At 38.7% G+C, this 22738-nt stretch overlaps 1 protein-coding gene across 1 annotated transcript in view; it reads left to right on the top strand.

Annotated features, from left to right (window-relative positions):
• Positions 1–15923, top strand: part of IL20RB (interleukin 20 receptor subunit beta) — a 28720-nt gene extending 12797 nt beyond the window's left edge. The window contains exons 3-7 of the mRNA XM_072613569.1: positions 1479–1669; positions 4686–4810; positions 8608–8761; positions 11189–11331; positions 14904–15923. Coding sequence (XP_072469670.1) covers positions 1479–1669; positions 4686–4810; positions 8608–8761; positions 11189–11331; positions 14904–15029 — 739 coding nt within the window. The 3' untranslated portion in view covers positions 15030–15923. The remainder of the gene's footprint in view (positions 1–1478; positions 1670–4685; positions 4811–8607; positions 8762–11188; positions 11332–14903) is intronic.
• The last annotated feature ends 6815 nt before the right edge of the window (positions 15924–22738 follow it).

The raw sequence follows: 22738 nt of genomic DNA, 5'->3' as shown, positions 1-22738 counted from the left end.
TAGTGGGGAAAACACCCACAAAACATTGAATTTATATTTAGAAGATGTAGATTTTGATCTTGCCTCTGTAACTCAGTACCTGTGCAAATCATTTAACTAGGCTGGGTCTTAGTTTCCTCAATGTTAAAGTGAGGGGCTATGTTAGATGACTTTTGAAGTACCTAGGGGACTAGACGGCACAGTAGATAGAGTGCTGGACCTCAAGTCAGAAAGATCTGAGTTCAAATCCAGCCTCAGACACTTACTAGATGCATGACCATGGGTAAGTCACTTAACACTGTTTGCCTCAGTTTCCTCATGTGTAAAATGAGAAGGAAATGACAAGCCACTCCAGTATCTTTTCCAAGAAAACCCTAAACAGGGGTCATGAAGAGTTACATATAACTGAACAAAAACGACCACAAAGTCCCTCAAGTTTTTAGATCCATGATTCCATGGTATTGGCAGTCTACCTTGTTCTCAACTCTTGGCTCAATATGGGCAGCCTTAGGCCTAGAGCTTTTGAACATTGCCAGAAGGACATCAGCAGAGTGAGGGGAAGGGATGATAAATCTACTCTGTACAAATATTAGGTTTTAAATTTAGTTTGGGCATATTGGCTGAAAGCTCAGTGTTAGTTTGAAGACACCTGGATAGCTTGATAAGAGATAGAGATAAATCTTATCTCTGCCTTCTCTGATGATTTATTTAGTTTTTTGCTGCAATTTTATGCCTTTGGGGGAGATCTAGGTGTGTACCAGGCATTCAGTCAGTGATGGGCTGATTTGTTTATATTCTCTTAGTATTTGTTGTTTAGTCATTTTTCAGTTGTATCCAAGTCTTCTGGAGTTTTCTTCACAAAGGTCCTGAAGTGCTTAGCCATTCTCTTCTCCAGCTCATTTTACAGATGAGGAAACTGAGGTAAACACGGTGAAGTGACTTACCCAGGGTCACATAGCTGGTAAATATCTGAGTTGGATTTGAACTCAGGTCTTTCTGACTCCAGGGCCAGCGCTCTATACACTGGGCCACCTAGCTGTCCCTCTGTTGATATAATGATATGGATATCAAAGGAGGAAGTAGAAATGGTTGAGGAGAGGGGATGTCCCTGTTCAGTTAGGGACATTTCAGTCAATCAATAAACATTTATTAAATGCCTACAATGTGCCAACCATTGTACTGAGAGCTCAGATTACAACTAAAGACAAAGGCACAGTTTTCTCCATTAAGGAGCTTATGGTCTAATGTGGGATACAACATGCAATTAACAAGATAATAATTACTAATAATGATAATGATAACTAGCATTTGTGCAGTATGCGATAAGATATCTAAAGAGTAGATGGAAAGTCATCAGAAAGAGTAAAAGACATTAGCATCTGAGAAGACTGAGAAAGGTAGGTCTCATGAAAACTGCATAGATTAGTGAAAATGGTGCTTTCTGAAAATGTTTTTTTTCTAAAACTCACATAAAATTATTAACAAATCATTTTACTCAGAGAATATGAAAGATATTATACTAGCTCCATCTGGATCCCCAGCAGTTGGTGTTCTTCCATTAGTACCCTGGAATGTAATGTGACAGATGACATCACAGCCACTGTGGCTTATAACTTTCGGGTCAAGGCAACATTGGGCACTCGGAGTTCATCCTGGAGCACCCTGAAAGAGCTTTTCAATCGCAATGCAAGTAAGTAAATTCTTTTCATTCATTTATTCCATATTTCATCTATTTATCTGCCATCTATTTTCTTCTTCTTCTTCATCATCATCATCATCATGATTATCTATCTATGATCGATCTATTTAATCTATCTATTTATTTCACCTTGAAGCTTCAGGAATGGTGCCCACAAATTCTCTACTCATAGTTTCCAAAGCTTGGATATATAGTAAAATAAAAATAGCTTTATACATGTATTTTATATTGCTAATTCCTGCCCTGGAGCCCATGCTATCCTGCTTGGTGAGTCAAATATATCCATTATACTTCATTGTATCTCTCTCTCTCCTTTCCATATTCTCACTGGCTTCCACTAGCTCTCTCTTCTCTTCTTCCAGCTCTGGAACCATAACCAAATTAATGATACCATCACTGGAAGGGCTGTGCCGTTCTTTTCCCTTATGGCTCCTCTCACTATCTCTGTGGCATTCTAAACCTAAGTACCCTTCTCTCACCATCCCTCTCTTATTGGGGTTGTCTCCTATTAAAATCTAAACCTCTTGAGCTTAGGAGCTATCTTATTTTTGTACTTTGGATTTGTATCCTCTGTGCTTAGCACAGTGTATGGCACATAGTAAGTTCATTCATTCATTCATAAATTTATTCATTCAACTGTATTCCTCTCAGTCTTTCTCATTAATATATAATAACTTCTGAAGCCACTTCTGAAGAGTTACTGGTACTCTCCTCATGCTTAATACATGATTGTCAATTGACCGAAATGAGATAATATACATATATATATATATATATACACACACACACATATAATAGCTCTTGTGGCAGTCTGAATCTCAGAGACCTTAAATGGTTAAAGACCTGGGAAGATGCACTCCTTTCAATTGAGAAGGGAGGACTTTCATCTAGAGGGTCTGGACTGGGGACAGCTAGGTGGTACAATGGATAGAGAACTGGCCGTGGAGTCAGGAACACCTGAATTCCAGTCTGACCTCAGACACTTAATAGCTGTGTGACTGGGGGAGGGGGAAAGCCCCTTAGCAGTTGGAATCACTCCCTGGGGTGTGCTGGAGCCCCTGTTTGCCTGGCCTTAAGAAAGTCAAGAAAATGTTAATAATGTACATTATACTTAAAAGTACGTCCTCCAACTTTGATTCTGGAAAGCCATTGTTAAACATATACCAGCATACCACTGTTTGCAGCTAAATTAGAGTGACTGACTCTCAACTTCTTGGAGGAATACTTGGAACAGTGGTGACACTGTCCCAGCTGCTTCTCTATGAAACTGCTCTGCTCTCCTTTCTTCCTACTGTTTCATTACGCAGAACAATGAGTGACAAGATTATTTTCTGAGTTGCTTTTACATTTAAACTTTTGCCTACTAGCTCTTTTTTGAAAAAATTCAAAAGTCAGATGAAAGATAATTTTAGTAGCCTCTTGAGCTTGGATTTTGCTAGAGAAAATGTGAGAAAGAAAGAAAACCTGTGTATATTTGATTGCTAAATTCAATTTAGGGATCAACATCTAGTCTTGGCAATCAACAGATTGCCTGAAGGCTTGGAGAATCTTATGAATCTTATTTGCATTTTAAAGTTTTTTTGTTTTTTTTTAAGTTTTGTGGAGAGAGGAAGGCCCTTCTAACTTGAGCCTTCTCTGTAGACTAAAACCCAGTGAAACCAATATTATTTCCAAACTTTGCGCCCAGGGCTTTTCCCCCCACCTCCTTCTCAACCAGAGAGGAATAGGGTGCAGAAAGAGAACAGAAATTTCAAGAATGTGAGCTGGTCACAGTGACCTGAATTGGGCAACAGATACAAAAATGTTGAATTACCTTACAGTATTATGAAAATGTAGGCTATTCATTCTGGATAGAAGAACTAAGGAAGAGCCAAGAGGCAACCCAAGGAAGCTGAGCTAATTTTTGTGTGTGTGTGTGTGTGTGTAGCTGGGGATAGTGTTTTAATATCTCTTAACAAAAACAAAAAATAACTCCACATAACTAGAGTCATTAAAATGCCTGCTCTCTGGAAGAACCTTTAAGACAAATAGGCTTTTTTTTATTTGTGCAAAGGGAAGTAGAAGACATTTAGGATAGAAGTTATTGAGTATTCACACCTAAGTCCATAAACTGTCTAGGCAATCCCTTTACCCTTCTGTTAGGCCTCCACCTCCCCTAGGTACCTACCCTGGTCTTTCTGGGAATTGATAGAGACTTGGGGTCAATATGGTGGTGCATAGTCTGTATAACTCGTAAGATCTGTAAAAGGCAAAGTCTAAGTTGGCTCTTCATGATAACTTTGTCCCTTGGTGCTCCTTGGATCTAATTCCTGCTATATCTAGCTAGCTTGATCTAGGAATTCCTCTGTTGCACTAGAAGTTCGCCAGTGGGTTTAGGAATTTCTCTGCTGGTCTGCTACTGATAATGGCTACTGCCCTGTGGCCTTTTCATTACCATCTCTGGGGTCTCAGACATGCACAGGGCACTCTCCAGGGAACTTGGCCATCATCTCTCTAAGTAGCTTCTGCTTTTGCATCTCTACCAGCTCTAATTCTCTCCATCTTTTTCTATTCTCCCTTATTTTTTTCCAATTAACAAGCATTTATTTTCTCTCTTCTCCTCCTCTCCCTTTTTTCCCAATTAGAGAGAGAGAAAAAGAAAGAGAGAGAGAAAGAGATTACAATAAGTATGGATATGCAGGAAAAAACAAAATGTTCATACCTCAGTTATTTGAATTAGCTATCAATCACTCGCTCATTATTAATGTAAAAGGATCAAGGTCTATCCTAGATTCTGTGAGCTTGAGTTAATCTTGTTAAGATACAAGAAGTATGAAGATACTCCTCCCAGGCACATGCTCTCTGTATGTAACCCTCACTATTACCACTAAAGACATTGTATGCTGATATTTCTTGAGAAATAAACCTGTCTGGATCTGTTTCCTTTCTCCCAGTCTTCTGAAGAGCTTAAGATTGTTCCTGTAGGAGGGGAAACTATCACTCACTTTTTGTTTTATCTTTCTCACAGCTGTCCTTACCTCTCCCAGAATGAAAATTAGCAAGGATGGATATCATTTAATAGTGGAATTTGAGGACATGGGACCATATTTTGCATTCAACGTTACTTATTGGAAGAAGAGCCCCAATTCTCAGGTTAGACTTCCTATATTTGACCTAAGGAAAGCCTTTGCCATTCTGCTTAATTTGATGTTCTCTGGTTCTACCAATATCCTGACAAATCAGTCCTGTTCTGAGGGAAACAGATCTGGAACAAGAGCTGTTCTGGAAGGTTTTTACCTCATTCGTGCAGCTCAGCAGGATGATAGATAATCTTTTGGACTTTGAGTCCTAAAGTCTGTGGAATCACTCAGAACCGAGTTCAAGATATGGACTCAGACATTTACCAGCTTTGTGACCTGGGGTAAGTCATTTGACCTCTGTTTGCCTTCGTTTCCTCGTCTATAAAATGGGGATAATAATAACACTTATTGTTTAGTCCTGTCCAACTCTTCATGGCCCCATTTTGGTTTTTCTTGGCAAAGATATTGGAGTGATTTGTCATTTCCTTCCGCTCATTTTACAGATGAGGAAACTGAGGCAAACAGGGTTAACTGACTTGCCTAGGATCAAGGTCCTGAAGTCAGATTTGAGCTCAGGAAGATGAGTGTTCATGACTTAAGGCACAGTACTGTATCCACTGTGCCACCCTAGTGAGTCGAATACCTCTCAGAATTGTTTTGAGGATAAAATGGCATAATATTTATAAAGTGCTTTGGCAACAACCTCAGAGTACTAGACAAATGCTATTATTATTGTTGTTATTATTACCACAGCCATCACCATCACCACCACCACCATCATTTGCAATGGGCTGGGGATGGTGGTAATGCAACATGATAAGGCAGACTCTGATAGATAACCCCATGAGGTACAGTAGTACTCTTCAGGCATGAATGAAGTTAACACCCGACAACCCAGTAGAAATAATAATAATGAACAACAAATCCCAAACCAGGCTTTCAGTATGCTGAGGAGCTCTTACTGAGCATTCATGACAAAACATGGACAGAGTTTATGCAGCATAATAAGATGTAGAGGAGAAGACCATAGCGATGAATTCTCATTCAAAATGAAAAAAAGGAGATGCTAAGCTCAAGACAAAAGGGCATGTTGGCTCAGAGATTGGCACCTTTGTACAGAAAATTTTGAAATCCATTACTATGTGAAAGGCTGCTGAAGAGGTTGGTCATTGGCCAGCAGAATGAATTTTTGAGGCATACCATTTCTTTAAGGCAGGATATTCCTGGCACTCTGACACAGTGTACCTTGATCTTTATTACTGCTTGGTTTACCAGGACCTTAGGCCAACCTCTTCTGTGAGGCATATTTTTGTGAGATCCCCTTTGTTTGGGTGGCAGCATGCCTTGCAAAAACAAAATGAATGAAATGAATATTTGTAGAACTGAAATGTAGCATTTATTACTGGAGTGGTTTAGCCTTTCAATGAGGAATCCATTTTAGGTCAGTAGAGGCAGCACAAATCTCTTGGGAGGAGGTTGTGAAAAAGGGAGGGATGACACCTCCTCATCCTTAACTACCAGCTGCTGTTGAACTGTACCATTCACTTGATCTAGTTTTTTATTATTCATTAGTGTTACTCTTCAGTGACTGTGCCCTAACAAGTTGGGTACATGGCAAAACACTTCCCAATCTTTTTCATCTCATTGAAATTGACTTATAAATGCCTTGATCTGCTAACATGCACCTGGAGGTGGGACATCTATACCCACAGGTGAAAACTGATACAGGGCGTATGCTGGGAAAAAGGGTGGGAAAAGGAACAGGCCTTTGAAAACCAGGTCTTATTATGATAATTAAGATTCTGAAGGGAGAGAAGTTTGGCATTACAACCTGGCTGTCTACTAGAGTGCTAAAATTGGGTTACAAATCACCAAATCTGAGATAAGTCTTAAATGTGTGTATTGGGGCAGTTTTGACTTGGGAGAGCCAGACACTAACTAGGGGAACCAGTACACCAGCCAGAAGAAGCCCCTGAAGGAAGGATATAACCAAAAAATGAAGAGAAAACCCAACTTGCTGAAAGCTGCTGGTCTTGAGTACTCACTTTTACAATCCGGTGCATGAATGAATACTATGGTATTGTTCAGAACCCCATGAGGGTACTGGTGATGTGAATTACTTGTTTCAGGAAATGTGTGATGAGAACACATGCAAGCAATCTATATTTTTTTGGAATGGAGCTTTTCCTGGAAGCCCCATAACTTTTCCTTTCTCAGCCTAGTGTAATAGATAGAACATTGGAGTTTAGGTCAGGAAGGTGTGTGTTTCAATCCTCTCTCAGATATTACTGGCTATATAACTCATGGCAAGACTTAGCTTTTCTTTAAAATGAGAGGGTTGTACTAGATGGTCTCTAAGGTTCCTTTCATCTTGAAAGCTAGCATCCTCTCAGTCACCTTCCTTCTCTTGGCTTTCTTTTTCATGCGAACTATTTATCAGTAGGCATTTATTAAGTGCCTACTATGTGCCAGGTGCTATGCTAAGCTCTAGGTATGCAAAAAAAAAAAAAGACAAAAGATAATCCCTACCCTCAAGAAGCTTACAAATCTTAAGGGGTAAATGGAGGGGAAGGGAAGAGAAAACAAACCTTTATTAAAGGCCTACTTTGTGCTAAGCACTTTACAAATACTGTCTCATTGGGTCCCCAGAACAACCCTGTGAGGAAGGTACTATTATATTTATATTATATATTTACAGTTGAGGAAACTGAGGCACACCATTTAATTGACTTGTCCAGAATCACAGAGCTAGTAAATACCTGAGACCGGATTTGAATTCAAGTCTTCCTGACTCTAGCTCCCATACAGTATCCACTGTGATACTTTGCTGGCTCCCATAACATCCATCAGAGTCATGTGAGGATTTTCTGTTGACTTCAAGCAGCAAATTTTGGTCCGAATCTTTCCTACTAGTAGCTAATTGAGCTGAGGCTGGAATAGCCAAAGTAGACAGCTATCTTGGGTGCAAATGACAGGAGTGGAGGTGGGAACAGAACAATGAGGGATACTTTTCAATATGTATTTATATATATATATATATATATATATATATGTGAAACTGAATTGATATTACGTACAACTTGCTTGCCCTTCAAAGTATATGATAACTTTGATACATAGCTTTCAAAGTCTTTCTAGTTGTCAGTGATTCCTTTGGGTTGTCTTTTCATTCTCTTCTCATTGTTTTAGAACCGTATTCCTAGTCACTCTCTTCTTTTTCCTCATTAGAAAAAAGAAATCAACAGCCTATGACATATGTGTGTGTGTATGTATAGTCAAGAAAAACTAATTCCACACTGTCTTTATCCAAAACTGTATGTCTCTTTCTGCACCTTGAGGTAGGATGCCAGTACCGTGTTTCATTGCTACTCTGGAATTATAGATGGTCATTATATTGATCAGAATTCTTGTCTTTCAAAGTTTGTTTTTCTTTACATTGTTGTTGTTAATATCAGAATATTACAGGCAATTAGGTACCTGGTAAATGATCTAGTCTAACCTCTCATTTTACAGATTAGGAAACTGGAGCTCACCAAGTTAATGTGAGTCACTCATACTCACGTAGCCCTGTTAGCAATAGAGCCAGTACCTGAATGCACGTATTCTGACTTCAAGTTCAGTACTTTCCATTAAAATACACATGGAAGTTCATTGACCAGGGTGCACAAATGTCTTTGGCTTTATAACCACTAAAAATAAGTCTCTTGGCTAAACCCACTCTCTGATAGAGTTAGAATATTATTCAATGGGTCCTTGGAAAGCAAGTCAATAAAATCTTTCCTTTTCTCCTATATTCCTGGAATAGAAATGAGACATTTTCCCCCTATCCATCATTCTCAGAATATAACTATATGCACTTCAAATTTCTAGAAGGAACTCTACAAGATTGTGAGGGAAGGTGGCAGTTTAGTACATCTGGAGACTATGGAGCCAGGAGCTGAGTACTGTGTGAAAGCCCAGACCATCGTGGAAGTTATTGAGAGAAGCAGTGCTTTCAATCAGATGGAATGTATCAAAGCACAAGGTAAAAAACATCACCACTTACCTGGGATGAGTGGCTAACTTTTTTGGATATGTGCTTTAGGAATAATCTAGCCACATTTATATTTCTCTTTCCATACCCAAGGTCAGACTAATTTTGTTGATCAAATTACAATTTCCCATTTCTAAGATTCCAGCTATGTCCAAGTCATTGTATTCGATGCTAGGGATATGAAGATAAAAAAATTAAGCAGTTCCTGCCCTCAAGGAACTGACATTCTAATAGGAAGGTTATGACATTTATTCAAATGGTTTTAATTCAAGGTAGGTTGTGATTTAGGTAAAGGAGAGATTTTGTCAAAGTGTGTTAGGAAGGAAAATTCATTTCACTTCATTTGGGAAAACCAGGGAAGACTGAGTAATTTTCCCAATTATGCCAAATCATTGGGTGTAACTTTCAGAATGAGGCATTATTAAGTAGCTGACTATGGCTACTCTCTGTGGCTGGATCTGTAGTCTGGCTTCATGCTTGTCTAATGTAGTCTTTGTGAGGTGACCTGGTTTTTAACCAGGTCATAAAGTAGGTATTTAGGAGATCATTATTTGACAGGATCTCTCCAGCAATTTCATCTTGATGACCTTTAAAGATGTAGATGTCATCAGTTTCATTGGTTAAATTTTTGGACAAATGCCAATCAGTGGAAAGAGTGACTAGGTATATTTAGCTACACTGCAACACTCTCCATGTTGGTTTATTTCACAAAAATTCAGAGCTGGAAGGAACAGAAGAAAAGTGGTGCAGTGGAAAGATTTCTGAAATTGGAGGCAGAGTACTTAGGTTTGGACAAATGTATGAACCCCAAATTCTTCATCAGTATGATGAGAGGACTGAACTAGATGACTTGTATTGTCCTTTCCAGCCAGGGATGAACTGGTAAATGTTTAGCAATTGGCTCTCAAAAAAAAAAAATTCACTCAACATACTTTTACATTTAATCTGCATTATGAATATCTTCTCCAACACTTTCTCAAGTCTATTCAGACAATCAATAAAACAATAAATCAAGATCTGATTTATAAATATGCCAACTTCTGAGGTATAAATTCTAACATGAAAAATGTAATAATTCGCTCTTGAGGTCTCATTTGAACTAACTCCAGTACACAACTTAGAGCTCCCAGCTCTAAATCTATTATCTTTTAAAAAAAATTTTTTTTGAGGCAATTAAGTGACTTCCCCAGGGTTATGCAGCTAATAAGTGTCTGAGGCCAGATATGAACTCAAGTTCTCCTGATTCCAAGGCTGTTGTCCCCTGCACTATCTAATTGGTCCCTCTGAAACTATTATCTTAGGTCTAATTCATCTAGTCTAACACTCTCAACCTCATTTTCTGCATAAGGAAATTGAGCTCCTGAAGAGGAAATGACAAGTCCCACATTATATAAAGCTAGTTAGTGATAGTAACAGGAACGAGCTCAAGGAACTTAGACCATTTGTGTTCTTTTGCATTGTGTTGATTTGCAAGGTTCATATAGACCTTTATTTTTTTTCTTTTGCTCTGAATCCAGAAATTTGTTTTTCTATAATACGAATCAAGGACCTTACAAAGTCTCTAGTTGCTTTCACAGAATTCGAGAGTTAGAAGGAACCATTCCATCCAACCCATTCTTGAAAAAAAAAAATTTCCCACAACATGACATGCCTTTATTTGAAGACATCTGATAAAGTGGAACTCTTTGTTCAGTTTCCCTGCATGCCCAGGACCTACACTGTCACGCCACTTAGATCTGTCCTTGCTAGTAATTAGTACCTCTCCCTTCCCTTCTAATGGAGCTTCTATACCATGTGAACATTTTATCAGGCTCTGTTAAAATGAAAAACTAACCCACATGCAAATACTGATGAACCTCAATAGCTTATGCTCTCCATCCCCTTTTACATCCTTTGCATTTTAATAAGACTTTCTGTAAACTACTTGTTCAGTCGTGTCCAACTCTTTGTTACCCTTATTGGTGTGTTCTTGGCAAACATACTGGAGTGGTTTGAGATTTCCTTTTACTGTTCATTTGACAAATGAGGAAACTGAGGTGGAGTAAAGTGACTTACCCAGGGTCACACAGCTAATAACTATCAGATACCATATTTGAACTCAGGAAGAGGAGTCTTCCTGACCTAAAGTTCTGACTGATTGATTTGACTGAATCTGACACTCCACTGAGTCATCTAGCTGCCCCCTGTAAACTCTTCCTTAAGTCAAAGGAATGATTTGAATGATGGAATTTGTCAAGGTAACATCTGAATTTGTACTATAAAAATGTAATTGTCTGTCCCACTCATGAATAAAGCTGGCCTTCACCAGCAGTCTTAGTTGCTACTGTTGTTGCTTAAATTGTGGAATGTTCTAGGATTGGAACAAGAAATGTCTTCAGTAAGCTCTGATAAACCTGTCTTTTGTCTCTTTGTTTCTAGACGAATCCCCGATGCTGACTATTGTCGTGGTCTCCTCGGCTGGTTTTATACTGTTTCTGGTGGGTCTGCCTCTGTTCATCTGGAAAATGAGTCAGTTGCTTCGGTATTCTTGCTGCCCTGTGGCTGTCCTTCCAGACACATTGGTATTTATGTATTTACTTATTTTCTTTACAATGGGGCTGGGACTAGGTTTCATCTGGAACATATGCTTGGGGCGCATATGTATATTATGACAGTCAGCCTGCACATGCACAAACAGTAGGGAGAAAACAAGATGTTTGTGGGACTCCATGTTATCTGATGCCAGATAATGATATGATGGCATGGCACTATTTCTTATCTTTCTTTTCTTTAACGTAGAGGAAAATTGTTTTATTATTCAGGATTTTTTCCTGTTTGATTGTGGGTGGTAGGACTGTGGGATCCCGATTATTCCCTCTTGTCTTGCTTTGTTTGAATGATTGCAAATTACTTGGCACTTGGATGAATGGAAGATTATAGTTTATAAAGAAGCTCCCTTTTGGTTTATTTCATTCTCTCCCTAGTATTTAAAATAATCAGAAAGCAATAAATTCAAGTGTCTAGGTAGCTGCAGATGAGGTGAAATTTTGATTCAGGCTAAGATTGTTGGGGTTAGAAAGGAGCTTTGGGAACATCTAGTCTAAAACCCCTCATATTTCAAAGGAAGAAACAGGTCTTTAAAGGTGTAAAGACTCACCTGAATGTTGTTTCCATTGTACTCCATTTACTAGCAGGAGTAGGAGAATGTGGAGTGTAGCAGAAAGGGCCCTGGCCTTGAAGCCAAAGGATGCTGGTTCAAATCCCAGCTCCTCTACTTACTACCTATGGATGTTTCTTTATCTTTCTGGATCTGTTTCCTCACCTGTAAAATGAAATTTGAGATAGCAGTTTTCTAAGATCCCTTCTAGTGTTAACATCTTGTGACTTCATAACTTGACTCTTCCCTCTTTCCACCTTTCCAGGTTTCTTACACCTCACCCACCCTTCTCTCTCTTCTTCATGTAATTTGCTAGCCAGTGACACTGGCCTTCTTACTGATGCCAGAACAAAACACTCCATCCCCTGACTACCTATTTTCATTGGTTATCCTCTGTGCCTTCAATGCTCTCCTTCCTCATCTCCATCTCTTGGATGTCCTGACTTTTTTCAGGTTCCAGCTAAAAGTCTACTTTGTGCAAAAAAGACTTTTCCAATTCCTCTTTAATGCTATTGCCTTCCCACTGAAATCTATCTCCAACTTACCCTGTCCCCATCTTGTTTGTGCATAGCTGTTTGCATGTAGTGTCTCCCATTAGACTGTGAGTTTCTTGAGAGCAGGGCCTGTCTTTTGCCTTTTTTGTGTATCCCTTTTGCTTAGCACAGTAGCAGGTGCAAGTGAGTACTTCATAAATGTTCACTGATGGAGTGACTCACTGATTTTGAGTGAATCAGTACTGAGCACTATTTATCAGCATCTAGTTCTATTTGACTGATAACTGAGGCAGAGCCAGATGCTGTGTGATTCTTGGTATCTGGTCTGAGTAGCAACAGTGTGATTGATACTGTAGGTACAAGGGCATGATTTGGATAACACCAATGTGTGTAGAAAACAATGGTTTCACTTTATGGTTATAGGAAATGCTTGAATCTTGGCCCACGCCAGGGCTAATAAGAATAAAAGGAGGTAAAGGTAACAAGTATTTCTTAAGTGGTTATTAAGCGTTAGGTGTTGTACTGACCACTTTACAAGTATTATCTCATTTGATCCTCACACAACCCTGGGAGGTGGGTGCTATTATTATCTTCTTTTACAGTTGAGTAAACTGAGGCAAATAGAAGTTAAATGAGTTACCAAGTGTCTCATGACTAGTAAGTATCAGAGGTGAATTTGAGCTCAGGTATTCCTCACTCCTGGCCCAGTACTCTATCCATCGTACTTTCCATACCTCTAATGATAAGTAATGAAAGGTGAAGATAATAGGGATGAAGATTTTTAAAAATTAATTTGTTTTCAGTTTTCAACAATCACTTCCATAGGTTTTAAATTTTCTCCCTCTCCTCCCTCCCTCCCCGAGATGGCATGAAATCTTATATGGGTTCCATACATGCATTCTTATTAAACACATTTTCACATTAGTCAACTTGCATAGAAGAATTAAAACGAATGGGAGAAACCATGAGAAAAACCAAACCAAACCAAAGCATAACACAAGAGAAAATAGTCTGTTCATTCTGCGTTCCAATTCCACAGTTCTTTCTCTGGATGTGGATAGCATTTTGCATCGAGTTCTTCAAAAATGTTTAAGGTCCTTGCATTGCTGTGAAAGGCTAAGTCTATCAGAAACAGTCCTCACACCCTGTGACTGTCACTGTGTATAATGTTCTCCTGGTTCTGCTCCTTTCACTCAGCATCAGTTCATATAAGTCTCTCCAGGCTTTTCTGAAGTCCTCCTTTTTGTCATTTCTTATAGCACCATAGTATTTCATTACATTCATAAATCACAACTTGTTCAGCCATTCTCCAATTGATTGGCATTCCCTCGATTTGAAAATTTTTTTAAAGTGGGCATTGTCCATTTTATTCTTTGTGCAGTACTATCTAGGGCATCTGGAAACAGAATGAAGCAGCCTACTTGTAGGCTGATAAATTTGTGTATTTGTATCTGAAAAGCAGATGTTTAACTCTTTTAAAATATTTTATTTGGCCTATATCAAATTGCTTGCCATTTTAGGAAGAGGGGAGGGGAGGGACGGAAGGAGAAAAGTTTGGACCTCAAAATCTTGTCAAAATGAATGCTAAAAACTTGTCTTTACATATAATTTGGAAAAATAAAATACTATAACATTTTATTTTTTTCCAGTTACATATAAAAACAACTTTCAATGTTCATTTTTAAAAATTTTGGGTTCCAGATTCTCTCCCTCCTTCTTCCCTTCCCTCTTATTGAGAAAGGAAGCAATTTGATATAGGTTATACATGTGCAGTCATGCAATACAATGAATTCTTGATTCCTCATAGTCATGTCCACGGCAGGGTGGATCTGGGCAATATAGAGAGAAGAAATTCAAGTCAGTTGATTTTTTAGTTTTTTTTTTTTCTAGTTAAAGATTTGACTGGTAGAATGTGGAAACTGTTGATAAAATTTAGATGGGATGATCTGGTCTAGGTTTCTCCAATCTTTTCTTAATTGGGAGGAAAAGAATCTCTAAGCATGGGGAAATAGTTGTGTTATAGTAGAAACAGTTCTAGTCTTAAAGTTATGAAGTCCTGGGTTCAATCCCCATCTTGACTACTTCCTAGCAATATGACCTTGGACAAATCATTCCCATTTCTGGGTTTGAGTTTTTTTTATGTGCAAAATCTGGGAATTGGAATAGATGACCTCTAGGGTACAGATTTCACATAGGTCTAGTTTTGATTTTCTCAGTTTTATGATTGACAGTGTGGGCTTGAGGAGAGGGGAAGAGAATAATTGTGACAGCCCAAGTTACTGAAGTGGGAAAAGAGGCATGATGGCAGAAAGAAGTTTAAAGATAAACCAGATAAGCCATGAAGATTAATTAGTAGATCATTATGGACCTTTTGGGGGAGCCCCAATTTAGGTCTCTTCCTGATTAAGGATTACCCATAGCTAATGATACAGTTGGGACTTCATTCTGTAGGAAAATTCATTAATGCTAATGAACGTTCACTTTATAATGTTTTCCCTTCCAGAAAATAACAGATTCACCCCAGAAGTTAATAAGCTGTAAAAAGGAAGACATCGAATCCTGTGACATCGTTACAAGGGTGATGTATCAAGAAGAGCTCTTCCGTTCATGGATCCAAGAGGCTTTATAGAGGACTCTGGCTGAAATACAGATCAGCCAGATGCCAGGAGCAGCCAGAGAGGAAGACTTCACTCTTAGAAGAGGCAACAAGAGAGCCAAGGATAGATAATCTGTGGTCTATTTGCCTGGAACTATATGGTAGGCAGAAATAGCTTCAGGAAAACCCTTACCAGAGATATCCTGGTATCACAGAAGGTTTGTTGGACTAGAAATTTTTAGATCTAGGCTCTAGTCTCAGTTCTGCTGCTAACAAATTATGGGCAAGTCATTTTCATTCTCTGGGTCTCAGTTTTCTCATCTGTAAAATGATGGGTTTGAACTGTATGACCATATGATTTTATGAAACAGCCTTCTGACATACTAAGTTGACATTCACGCTAGCCAAGCAAAAACTGGCAAAGGGATCTTCTACTTAACTAGCTTCATAAACACTCTTACCTTGAGCCCTGGAGAGTTGTGTCCTTTCATACATATTCCCTACCCCTGACCAATACAGGAGCTGTTTGAGTGGTTACTGTGGATATATTGACATTTGTTTGGTCTTTTCAGGTATTGAAACATGTTGGCCATAGTTTATTAATTTCTAATCAACTTCTTTTCATTAAAAAGGGAATGGTGATTGCCACTATTGTGGGTGCATTAAAACTGAGAGAATCATTTGGAAGGACCTTTGTGAAATGAAATGAGGACTTGGAGCAGGTCCTGGTAAAGGTGGGACATTGAGAAGTGTCCAGTAAAGGGTCCAATGTTCTTGTTCTTCTATCTGTCACAGGGACATTTTTCTGTCCTCACTGAGGGCAGGAATCACATCTTGTTTACATTTTTCTACCTTTCATCACCCAGAGCAGGGATCTGCGCACAGAATGCACTTAATAAATGTTTGTTGGATGGATGAAAGTCTGAATTATTTCCCTTCTCAATGTTTGCTTGCATTATATTTTCTCTTCTTTGAAGAACTTATAATAGGTAGTTTTATTTATTTACTTTTCATAGCATTTAAGCATTTATGACATGGAGAGTCCCCGACACCTGGATACTTAATAAATACTTGAATTATTTACTTTTTGCACTGCAATGCAGACCATTTTGTAGACAGTGTGATGCTGCAGAAATTAGAGTTTTTGCTCTGCTGAGTAGTAAAACTTGTCAGTCGATGGAGTACTAGGCAAAGATTAGGCTGGATCACATTTGGGAAATTGTGTGGCACTGTCTCCTAAGGATACCAAGCTGTTTGTAACCACAAAAGCTCTCATATCTTTTAACACTATTTTTCTTCTGGTGAGGCTATGCTGCTGAGACTCACAAAATGCCATTAACTCTGAAAGAATGACATTTAGAAGTAACCCAACAGGTAATGAAGAAAAAACCCCACCTAGTTGCATATGTAAGTAGATGTAAGCAGGTTGCAACATATTATAAGTAATAGAGCAGGGCTTACATGTGAAAAGCCATGTAAATTTCATCATTGAGGATTAGAATCAGGAAGACTTGACTTTAAATTCAACCTCAGACACATACTATGTGACCTTGGGCAAGTCACTTAACCTCTGTTTGCCTCAGTTTCCTCAATTGTAAACTGAGGATCAAATTAGTGCCTACCCTCTACAGTTGTTTTGAGGATCAAATGAGATAGTATTTGTAAAGCTCTTTGTACAATGCCTGGCACATAGTAGGTGCTAGCTATGTAAACGTTGTTATTGTTATTATTATTTTACCAGAAATGGAGGTGGACTGGTCAAGTGGTAGCAAGAATGAAAGCCAACACATTGACAGGCTGAGTACCATGTTGGTATCCCAGAGATAATTAGAGAAACAGATGAAGGGCTCCCCTGTATTGGGTGGAAGTCACCCAATGAAGGATTTGTGGAAATACCTGGATAAGAAGTACACAGAATGAGAAGGGGTGAGGGATTAAAATCTGAATAATTGGAAAGAATAACCACATTGATGAAATCAAGAATCCATGTAGTTATTCAAGTGGAAAATAACATATTCTATTATGAGAGAGGCAGGGTGGCACCATTTTCTAAATCAATATGTGACTCCTCATGATAAATTTCTACTTGAGTTTGACACCGCTGTATCATCAACTCTTTAAGATCGTAAGTTGCAGAGAAGGTGATGGTCTTCACTGGTAAGAGGAAGTGCCTTCCCCTGGGAGCTCCCTATGCTAATGAAATCACAGATTCAAGTTTTATCCCATTTTTATTATAGAGAAAAACATGTACGAAAGCCAGTGTTATTTCCTGGGAAACCTAGCAAACATCCAGGTACCAATAAAATATTTAAAATTAAATTTATACAAATGAAATAACAACTTTTAAATAAATTATTTTTAGGATTGCACTTAGAAACAGAAAAATCTTAGATGAAAGTATAAGAAATGAGTTTAATTTATTATAGTCAATGGTTCAGGCCTCCTCAGCTAAGGGCGCTAACTTAGAGTGTCCAGAAGAAGGCAGACAAGATGATAAAGAGCCTTGGCATTACATCATATGAGGAATTGGAGATATTTATTCTGGAGGAAAAAGGATGTGAAGGGAGGGGAGAGTTAGTGGTGCATGATGATGTATTGGATGTTCAAGTATTGGATGGTTCTCCAATGAAAGAAGGGTTAGAATACTTTTTGTTAGGTCCCAGAGGGTTGAACTAGGAGGGTAGTTTTCAAGAGGCAAATTTAGTCTTTACAGAATCACAGAGTCTCTAAATTGGAAGAGATTTCAGTCATCATTTGGGGACAAGTTGGATAATAATCTTCTCTATAATGTGCCTGATAAAAGATCATCTAGTCTTTTGCTTGAAGACCTACAGGGAGGGCAGCCAGGTTATGTCCAGTCCTCCCGATGCATATCTGGCCACTGGGCCCAGATGCTCTGGGGCAGAAAGTGAGGCTGGTGACCTTGCATGGCCCTGCTTCACTTAAATCCAATTCACTTGCAAGTCATGACATCACTTCCCTGATGCCATGATCCTCCTTCAGATGTAAAGGACAAACAACAAACAACAACAACTGTGAGAGGGAAGCCCACTAAGATCTTGGTATAAGGAAAAAACAATTGGAGTAATTTGAAAGTAGAATGGGCTTTTGGAAGATGACAGAGCTCTCTTACCATAGGCCTTTAGAGTATATTGGAGGTAAATTCAGGATGTTGTGAGGCTCCAATGAGATTGTGGATGGAAAGCACTTTGCAAACCTTAAGATGCTATGCAAACGCCAGTCGTTATTGTTATCCTAGAGTCACCAGGCCTTTGATCTGGTGATGACTTCATTTCTTGAGCCTTCTATCTCACCCCTGAGAATAGTTCTGGGGTGTGCTGGTAAATGTTTCATAACTAGAAGAAAAGGAAAAGGAATGTATATACACATGCTTTTAAGTTGAATATAGATTATGAATACTTTCTTAACTGAAGTTCCCAAACCTATTTGGCCTATTGCTCTGTTTAAAAAAAATTTACTCAGTCCCCTCTTGGAAATCTACTTTCTTTAACCCTTTAATGTTTTCTTTTTAATTTCTATCATTTCAAAAAAAATATAAGATATGTATATTTTTTTAAAATGACATCTTAAATTTAATAATTTATTGTAAATTTGTGTTTTTTTCCTGCATTGAAATTTTGATGGCACACTGTCATGTCATGTATATATTCTTTTATTGTAAACAAGTAATTGCACATATTCTTGCTGATCATGCTAGACTCTGACAATGCACAACCTGCTCCCCTGCCAATACTTGCTTGTTAAGACTTGATCGGTTATAACTTGCATTTTGTGTGTTTATTTTACTACACTACAACTTTAACTCTGCTACACAACGGATGAAACATGTATGAGTGGTTTTTCAAAAGTTTTTTGTCTTCTCTTCTTTCCTTATGCTTTCACTGCTCCCTTATTTTCATTCAATGCCCCCCAATTGCACCTGCGACTACTACTACCTCCCATCATTCCAGAGGTCCCCCCAGGGGTGAGTATTGCCCACTTTGTGAACTTATGGACAATCAATAAAATAAAAGATGGAGTAGCTTGATATCTGAGGTATAAATCTGTATACTAAAAATTTAAAGACAGCTAGGTGGTGAATTGTATAGAGCACTGGGCTTGGAATCAGGTAGACTCATCTTTATGAGTTCAATTCTGGCTTCAGACACTAGTTGTGTGACCATGGGCAAGTCATTTAACTCTGTTTGCCCCAGTTTCCTCATCTGTAAAATGATCTGGAGAAGGAAATGGTAAACTACTCCAGTATCTTTGCCAAGAAAACCCCAAATGGGGTCATAGTAATATCAGTCAGATAAAACTGATATGACCTGACAACAACAACAAAAATTTAACAATGGATTCCAGATGGTTTAACACACCCTTGGATAAAGGTAGGCCTTTTGACATCCCTTCTGTTTCCTTGAGCTGTCATGATTTCCTGGGAGGGGGAATTCCCTCCCCCAGACCAGATTATAATATATAAGAAAGTATGCTGTAGACAGGATTCTTATTCAAGAATGAATTGGACTAGAAGACTCAGAAAGCCCCCTTCCAACTTGTTTAGTCAGTGAATTTGTGCTGTGTCCTGGGATAGTGCATTTCTCCATTAGAAAAAGATAGTAGAGAGAAAACATAGCCAACATTTGAGAATTTAGCACTCTTTCCTTGTTGACCCCAGCACAGATGTTGTGGTTTAACTGCAGTGACAAGTGCCTACTCAAGCAACGGAAATACACGCAAACAATTGGTGCTTTTTGGGTTCCCTGAATTTTGGTGCAACCTCCTCTGCTGTCATGTAGTCTCCAGTGCAATCAATCAGTCAGTCAATCAATAAACATTTATTAAGCACCTACTGTGTATAAAGCATGGTGCTAAGTGCTGGCGATAGGGCAGTAACCATTCATTTCAAAAGTCTCACCATCACCCCCTTTTCTTTTCTGTGCTGCTAGCTCAAGTTGCTGCTAAGGTACATGACTGAGCATGGTGTGAATTACTCCCACGCACCTGTTTGGGGGTACATAGTTATCTCTGTATCTGTCCCTGACAAGTTTCCCTCAGCTTCTGGTATGAATCATTCTAGAGCCCAGTCCCTGTGACAAATGAAGTATAGAAAAGGGCAAAGGTAAAGCTATTTGAGTCATCTGGCATTGGGTTTGAGAAAGCAAAAGGACTTGCCTTGATCCTCCACTCCAGGGAACCCCTGTTGAGATTTCAGGGATGGGGTGTTTGCTCCCAGAACCACTTCAATAGCTTCCTTCCAGGCCTCTCATGTTTCTCTCCCCCTACTACTATTGGCTGGTCGTGCCCAGATCAATTCAACTCATTTTAACCAATGCTTAGTCACATTAATTTCAGTATGACTTGTTGCAGTTCAGCTGAAAACTCAGGCACTGAACTACCCTGCCCAAGAAGAATGTTGAAAATACTCTGAATTTTCTTGCTACTAAAACAGTATTTCAATCCATTGCATTAATTGGATAAAAGTGGTCTTGTTATTACTGTTTTTGAGAATGAATGGAGAGTATTTGTTGGAAAAAAATGTGTTAGGTGTAGAAAACTTAAAGTGAACTCAATTTGCATTTTTGAAATCATTGCATTTCTAAGACACCTATGTTGTGTAAAAAAAAAGAACAAACAAATGAGCAAAAAATCTTTTATTAAGGTTCTACTGGGCATAGTGCATTCTGCAAGGTATCAAAGATACAAAGATGGAATAAGAAAATTAAGGGCATAAGTGTGTGTGTGTGTGGGGGGGGGGGATTAGTCTCCATAAGGAGAAGGGCCACCTTATTTTCTGAGAACAAGGGGAAGAAGAGAACAGGTGTGGAAAGGGTGAGGTTTAATGTCATGGACCAGAGGACTTGAAGAAACTCACAATCAAATGACTTGAGTCTTTGTAGATTTTGAGACAAGGCCATTGGTGGGGAGATGGAAGTAGGAGAAGAGTCAGGAGTTTGAAGATTTAGAAGAGATTTGCAGACTATTAAATGAACCTTCCTAAGGCACCACTTTGATATTTTTCCCTCAGTTGCTACCTACTGCCAACAGGATACAATGCAAACTTCTTAGCCTTGGATCTAGGGCCCTGTTATTTCTTACCCCCAGTCTTTAGCTCTCTGGTTACTCACATCAAATGTCTTAGCTTCTGAAAAACTTATTACTCTATAATCCCCTCTCCCTTCAAAACACATACATAGACACACACAGGCAGACAGACACACACAGAGACACCCCTACTCATACCCCCAAGTACTTTCCCATTTTGCTCATACTGCCTTCGTGGTCTACTTACTTTTCAAATCCCACCCACCCTTCAAGGCCCAAGGCTCATCTCCTTCTTAAAGTTTTATTTGACCACACCATCCTGAAGTGCTTGTCTTCATCTAAACTTATGTGGCAGTTAGCTATTATGCTCATAATTTATTTAATGATAATAGGTGGCCTTGTAGCATCTCTTCTATTATTTTGAGCTGTTAATCTGTGATTTCCTGGGTGTGGGAATGCCTTTCACCAAAGCAGAAAAATGCATAATTTAGGGTTTTGGAGAGTTGTCTAAAGTTCAGAAAGATAAAGTGACTTATTATCCCTTCCAGGTCCCTTCCAGTAAATGTCAGATGTGGCACTTGACCCCAGGTCTTGTTTCCTTGACCTTTCCAGTCCTCAACAATGCTTTAAGATACTCAACAGATTCTTGTTGAATTGATTTACTATTTTAAGTAGGCAAGGCAATGTATAGCTTCTAAATCTCATAATATCCTCATAACAAATCTGACAGGTATAGGAAAGATCACTGGGCTAGGAAATAGGAGACCTAAGTTATGGGTCTAGTTCTGCCACTTGCTCATTATGTGTCTCTGGGACCAGAACTACTGGAATTCCCTGGGCCTCATCTTCCTTATTTGTAAATCTTGGGAGCTAGAATAAATAATGTTTAAGGTAATCTATGATTCCAGACAGGGAAAATCATATTATTTGCTTATTACTTAACATAAATTTGGCATTGGAAAGGGATGGGAAAAGAAGAGGGCATTAAGAAGACTTCATCTAGGATAGAGAGCCTTGGAGTCAGGAGGATCTGAGTTCAAATCTGGCCTCACACTATGACCCTGGGCAAGTTATGTATTCTCTGTCTGCTGATAAGATATTTATGAAGGGCTTTACAAACCTTACAATACTATAGAAATTCTGGTTATTATTATTATTATTAGTGTATATGCCTAGTTTCTCATCTCTTCAAAGTCTTGAAGAAAACAATTTATAAATGGATAAAGGGCATTTTTGATGAAAATTTGAGAAAAAGAGAAGTAGTTTTTTGCAAATGATATTTTACCTAGGCTACATCTTTAGAGTTAACTAAAAATATAGAGAATACAAATATCAATATGTTTCAGTTCAGTTCAGTTGTTTTTCAGTTGTGTCTGACTCTTCTGACCCCATTTGGGGTTTTCTTGGCAAAGATACTGGAGTGGTTTGTCATTTCCTTCTTCAGCTCATTTTAAAGGTGAGGAAATTGAGGCAAACAGGGATTAGTGAGTTGCCCAGGATCACCCAGTTAGTAAGTGTCTAAGGCCAGACTAGAACTCAGATCTTGACTCCAGGCCCTGCATTCTACCCTATGAGTCATCTATTTGGTCCCAATATGTTTATTAAAGCAAAAAGTTAATTCTAAAATTAATTCTAAAAATTATTATCCAACAAAGTGTCTCTCATCTTGACACATTCCTTTTTGCCACAACAGAGAA

This window comes from Notamacropus eugenii, chromosome 5, assembly GCF_028372415.1.
Source record: "Notamacropus eugenii isolate mMacEug1 chromosome 5, mMacEug1.pri_v2, whole genome shotgun sequence".
In the NCBI taxonomy this organism is placed as follows: Eukaryota; Metazoa; Chordata; class Mammalia; order Diprotodontia; family Macropodidae; genus Notamacropus; species Notamacropus eugenii.
Note: the sequence above shows the minus strand (reverse complement) of the source record. Positions and strands in the feature narration are given on the sequence as shown.